General features: G+C 33.6%; 1 protein-coding gene across 1 annotated transcript in view; it reads right to left on the bottom strand.

Annotated features, from left to right (window-relative positions):
* The window catches only part of LOC107684680 (1-phosphatidylinositol 4,5-bisphosphate phosphodiesterase gamma-2-like), a gene marked incomplete at its 5' end in the record, with an annotated part of 16,497 nt that overhangs the window by 1,349 nt on the left and 8,822 nt on the right, over positions 1-6,326 (bottom strand). Inside the window, 10 exons of the mRNA XM_016481006.1 lie at positions 471-582; positions 729-868; positions 1,781-1,984; positions 2,622-2,724; positions 2,983-3,143; positions 3,232-3,298; positions 3,452-3,542; positions 4,495-4,604; positions 4,936-5,004; positions 6,035-6,215. Of these exons, the coding sequence (XP_016336492.1) occupies positions 471-582; positions 729-868; positions 1,781-1,984; positions 2,622-2,724; positions 2,983-3,143; positions 3,232-3,298; positions 3,452-3,542; positions 4,495-4,604; positions 4,936-5,004; positions 6,035-6,215 (1,238 nt within the window). The remainder of the gene's footprint in view (positions 1-470; positions 583-728; positions 869-1,780; positions 1,985-2,621; positions 2,725-2,982; positions 3,144-3,231; positions 3,299-3,451; positions 3,543-4,494; positions 4,605-4,935; positions 5,005-6,034; positions 6,216-6,326) is intronic.

The following is a 6,326-nucleotide window of genomic DNA, read 5'->3' as shown; positions in this document are numbered from 1 at the left end:
TATGTGTGTGTGTGTGTGTGTGTGTGTGTGTGTGTGTTAAAATATTTTTTTTTATTTCTTGTCTAGTTTTTTACGTTTATGTGGTTAAATTCTGACTGAAATGAAGATAAATTAAGATTGTATCATCTAAAAATGAATATAGCCCAGATGTCTTTTTTTCTCTTTACTTTTCCCACTTCTTAACAGGGTGTTTTTTTTTAAACATTACTTGAGATACAGTAAATGTAAACTGAAATAAAATATAACAAAACGTACTTTATTTCAGCTACTTAATTTTTTAGCATTTCTTATTTTCAGTGTGTTTAACCTAATAAAATATCTAAAACTAAACAAAAAATTCATACAAACTACATAGACATATTTAAAACAAAAACTGATATAAATGATAAAAACTTTTAAAATGTTAACTAAAATTAAAATGAAAACGTAATAGTATCTCAGTTATGCTAAAAAAAAATACTGCGTCTTACGGCAAACGATAGTCTTGAATTTGTTTTCCTCTGTTTGGCCACACAGTTCGATCTCCACAAAGGGACTGGCAATGCTTCGTCCTGGTTTGGGAAGATGTCTTGCTCCTATCACCTGAGTATCCGAAAAACCATCAACAATCTTTTCAATTAATTTAATTTAATTTAAAAAAAAAACAGTTCTTGTTCAGCTCTCAAACTCAACCTAAATAAATGTTCTGTTTGAATAAAGCTCATAAAGTTGAATGAATAAAGTTTTACCCTAATGGTGATAGTAAATCTGATATTCTTCTTCTCCTGATGAGGGTCATACGAATCGCTGCGCATCAGCTCAGGCTGCAGTACATATCCTGTGCCTCCATTCAGACTGAAGAGGGCGCTGTTCAGCTGCATGTACTTATCTGAGGAGAAACGCAAACACAAAACGATTAGTCGCATCCAAAATAAAAGTTTTTGTTTATGTAATATATGTGTGTGTACTGTGTATATTTATCATGTATATATAAATACACACACATGCACATATATATTTAAATGTGTTGTTTATATACTAAATATATTTATATATAATATAAATTATATGAATATACATATATACATGTAAATACAGGTAAATATTTTCAAAATATATACTGTATATGTGTGTATTTGCATATACATAATAAATATACACAGTACACACATATATATTATGTAAACAAAAACTTTTATTTTGGATGTGATTAATCGCGATTAATCGTTTGACCGCACTAGTTATTATACATATGGAATAAATGCTATGCTATTTATTTATTGATCATTTTTCTCTGTAATGTTTTCTTTTCCTTACACTCACAGTTTAAACCCATGTTATTTCCTTTATTACATATTTGTCTTTAAATAATGTCTTATTTTCTTTTTACATTAACATTAAATTTTTTTATGTTTCTTGCCTCCTTCTAATACTCTACCCCTTTATACAAACTTGTATACATGTATAATAATTGTATATATGCATTGTGTATTTCTATAAAACATTGACTTTGATTGAGTACATCTCCTCACTTCCTTGTTTACTATTTTGAGTCAAAGTTTGGCAATTTTCCCCTGCTGGTAGATGGTATAATCACGCCATTATGTTGCCAAAAAGCATTGAAAGAAATTCATAAGTAGCTGTTTATTTTGACTAAATGAATTTAATGTGAAGTTTATTATGGCCTGTTACATGTCATATACTTCCAGTGCAGTCATAAGTTAGCTAAACAAGCACCACTTAGATAAGTGGGAATGTTAATGGATAGCTTTGTCCATGAGATGTTTAACTTCATACTCACCAGCGGTTTGGAAGTTGAGTGCCACCATGTGGCAGCCGCACATCCACAGAGGATACGGATCATAGTTGGAGGAATCCACCCGCTGGCCCTTAGGGTAGACGCGGCTGAGCGCCTTGCGGTTATACAACATAAATTGAGTCGACTTGTTTCTGGAGGGAATCTTATTTTCTACGAAGGAGCGAACCTCTTTGTAGGTATAATTATCTGATAGGGAAAGACAATCACATTGTTCATTTTCATTGACTTCATATATGTCATTGTATATATATGTTTCTGTTTTTGACAGATGTTTTTGACAGATTTTCTCTTATGCTCACCAAGCAAATATTTGACCAAAAATAGGGAAAAACAGTAATGTTGTAAAATATTACTAACATTTAAAATTGTTTTTAATGTTTTTTTAAATATATATTTTATTTTTTTATACATTTTAAATATAATTTAATAATATTTTAATATATTTTAAAATGTAATTTATTCCTATGATAGCAAAGCTGAATTTTTCAGTATCATTAATCCAGTCTTCAGTGTGACGCGATCCTTCAGAAATCATTAATGATGTGCTGATTTGGTCAAGAAACTTATTTCTTATTATTGTTGTTCAACAATGTTGAAAACAGTTGTGCTGCTTAATATTTTTGTGCAAGCTGTGTTTTTCCAGGAATCTTTGATGAAAAGAAAGTTCAAAAGAACAGTATTTATTTGAAAAACAACATTTTTAATGTTTTTACAGTCACTTTTGATCAGTTTAATGCATCCTTGGTGAATAAAAGTATTCATTTCTTTTTTGAATGGTAGTGTATATGTAAATATGTATACATTCATATTTAATGAGCCATACCAAAGCGGTCCTTGTCTTTGCTGCGAGGCTGGCAATAAACGACGTGTTCAGACATCTCGCTGGCCACCTCGTCCCTGCTCTCAACCTCCCTTTGCTTTTGTTTCTGCAACAGAAATTTATTGTAAACATTTATAAACACCAGCCCAAAATTATACTTGAAATACTTGACTGTATACTTAAAATGTCAATGGTTAAATGTGCTTCTAGGGCTATGCCTAGCATTTAAACACCCCCTCAATCTGTCTGGCTTCAACTATATTTACATGACGAGTGACTCAAAACCTTGTGAGAACTTCCCTGTGTGACAACTAGCCCCAGTCTGCCCTATTCAGGACCAGTAAACAGAGCGTGTGAGACAGACCTCAAACTCTCGGTTTTCTTCTCTCTGTGTGATGTCCCAAGCCACCTGATACCACTCGTACAGCTCCTCGGTGGTCTCAGTGGCCAAATCAAACGGCATGTCTTTATTCTCCTTATCCTGCAGTGTCACCACCACAGGCCTGCTGTGTTTGGCTGAACGAACTGGAAATGATGAAAAGAGTGCAAAATACCATTACAAAAACATGTAATGTACAGGTGCCCAGGTGACTCAGAAGATAAATAATCTTACCAACAGTACACTTCGAGATGTCCACTATTCCTTTACATAAGTCACCCAATGGATTTTCCTCATCGCCCTGAAAGAGAACATCTAATCTTAAAGACATTCTATGTTTTGAATATAGATATTCTCTATGTATTTACGCAAATAGGCATGCAAAATAATGTACTTACTAGCACTAAATTACTTATCTGTGATGTCAAATATGCAAATTTGTAATATTCTTTACCTGGTAACCTGCCTCAGATGCATTGGCAACTTCTTCTACATAATTTGAAGGGAAATATTGCTGCAGTTTTCCACCATAGTCTCCTTTCCACCTGTTGGGATTGGGAATATTAAATGTTGGTTAACATCAAATTTAAGCAATTAAAATCACACTGTGTTTTTTTAAATACCCGATAGTGTCATAAGAGAGTGAAATGACATGAATAAGACAATCTTTCCTGATAAACATATGTTAATACAACTATATACCACAAAGCTACATTAACAGAAACGGCAACATGGACAACCTACCATGATAATACCATGATTACAGCTATGTTTTATGGACATGAGCCATGGTAAAATTATAGTATTCTTTGAAATACACTTCCATTCAGAAATCTAGGGTCAGTGATATTTTTTTGTTACTACTTTTATTCAGCAACAACACATTAAACTGATCAAAAGTGACAGTAAAGACATTTTTAAAGTCTATTTCAAATAAACAATGTTCTTTTTAACTTTATATTCACCAAAGAAACTTGAAAAATGTATTAAGCAGCACAACTGTTCTCAACATTGATAATAAGAAATGTTTCTTGAGCAGCAAATCGTCATATTAGAATGATTTCTGGGGGATCATATGACACTGAAGATTGGAGTAATGGCTGCTGAAAATTCAGCTTTGCATCACAGGAATAAATTACATTTTAAAATATATTCAAATGGGAAATAGTTATTTCAAATTGTAATAATATCTCACAATATTCCTGTTTTTACTGTATTTTTCTAATCAAAAAAATGAACAAAATACTCTTTTAAAAAAAAAAAAAAAAAAACTTACTGACCCCCACCTCCTGAACAGTAGTGTACCTTGGAGTGCTACTGTATGTAAATACTGAGGTAAATTTATATGGTAATCTTCCAGTACCATGGTATTTACCAAATTAGCTTAGTATAATCATCTGATACTCTCACTGTACCATGGCACTGCCACAGCTTTTTTTACAAGCCTAAACAGTGCATTTATTGCTTATTATCTACAAAATTTGCAAATAATCTCACCATCCGTTTGCCTCCTTGGTCACATTATGGATCAAAGTGCCCTTGTAAAAGGTGAGTTCATCCGGCCGCATGGCCCTGTAGTCATAGAGGGCCATCACTGTTCTATGGGGCTGCAACACAGCAAAATGAATTTAATCTTGCTACAAATCTGCAACAGTATTGAGGCAACCCACACAAGCCTTCAGCAGTTCACTAAAATACATTTTCCTTAAAGGGAATTTGTGAATTACGTTCGAGCTAGAAACATGAAGCACATATGGCATACAAACTAAAACCTGACATTGCTCTTTTAGCCAAGCTGCATTTCCTCTTTCGAGTCGATCAGTTTCCTATGTTAGAGAAAGAGATAGCCAGCGCCACCACTTCCTCCCCAGCCCACAGGAGATGACCTCTTGCGCATGCTAACTCACAAGAGCTGTGTTTGCACTTCAAAGTGCTTACCAGAGACGGCTCTATCTCATTGGCCTCCACGTACTGTTTAGAATCATAAAGTGAAGCAGATATGGTTATCTGAAAAGAAAGACATAAAACATTTTTTAGACTTTTCTCCCTGCACATTAAACATTAACCAAGCTAAATCTATACATTTTAAATAATTTGTCTGCTAGGTGAACATTAAGTATTCTATATCAGTGGTTAAGTGACAGTAAAGACATTTATAATGTTACAAAAACAGTTTCCACAGAAATATTAAGGAGCACAACTGTTTTCAACATTCATATGATAAAAGATGCTTCTTGAGCACCAAATCAGGATATCAAAATTTCTGAATTTCTGATTCAAGATTTCTGAAGGATCATGTGACACTGAAGACTGGAGTAATGGCTGCTAAGATTTCAGCTTTTCCATCACAGAAATAAGTAATGTTAAAAATATATATATATATATTAAAATAGAAAACAGTTACTTTAAAATGTATAAATATTTCACAATATTACTGTTTTATAGTTTGTTTTTAAATCAAATACATGTTGTCTTTGTGCACATAAGTCACTTTTCAAAATTAGGGGAGTAACGTGAATTTAGGTTAGTCGCTCTTTCAGGCTGTGACAGCAGGAAAAATGTGCTTTGTGGTGGGAGGATGCATAAACATGTAATACTAGCCACAGAAAGAGGGCAAAAAACATTAGCATAGCCTCAGGAAGTGAAAAAAATTCTAATTAAAAAGACTTTTTTTTATATATTATATGTCTTACTAAACATTTATACCATACAATGACACTTAAGTGCATATTATACTTCTGCTAAATCAGAACTTTTGGCCTGAACTTTGATTGGAAAAAGGAGAAGAGACCAAGAGAGCTACTAAGCTAGCAAGTGTAACATGCAAACTGTGGCCTTAGCAAAGGAAGAGGTGTACTTGCCCTTGTTCACTTTGAAGAGTGTATACAGATGCTGCACGCAAAGACAAACTGTTGTACAATCATTGCACAGTGTTCAGTACAGCCCACAACTGACAACGTTTTAAGTGAACTCTAGAAAACAATTATCTTGCCTGCTCTGCACCAAAATAGATTTATTATGTTGCTTTATTACTTACTGAACTGAAGCGTTCCACCAGATCTGGTGTGACCGGGTAGCGCAGTTTGATCTTCCGATACAGTGGTTTCTTTCGGAAATAGTCCACCAATTCCAGCAGGCTCTCAAATTCGCTGGAGGTGCCGAGCACGTACATAGATCCATCTTTGTTTATCCGGCAGTGCTTCACCATCCCTTCACCTCTGTTTCAGCAAAAATAAAAAATAAATCCATGAATTGCAGTAATTATTACATTAAATAACAAAAACAGTAAAAGCCAACAACAACAAAAAATTCTAGAAAATACATAACAT

The sequence above is a fragment of the Sinocyclocheilus anshuiensis genome, unplaced genomic scaffold (genome assembly GCF_001515605.1).
Source record: "Sinocyclocheilus anshuiensis isolate Anshui unplaced genomic scaffold, SAMN03320099.WGS_v1.1 scaffold93, whole genome shotgun sequence".
In the NCBI taxonomy this organism is placed as follows: domain Eukaryota; kingdom Metazoa; phylum Chordata; class Actinopteri; order Cypriniformes; family Cyprinidae; genus Sinocyclocheilus; species Sinocyclocheilus anshuiensis.
Note: the sequence above shows the minus strand (reverse complement) of the source record. Positions and strands in the feature narration are given on the sequence as shown.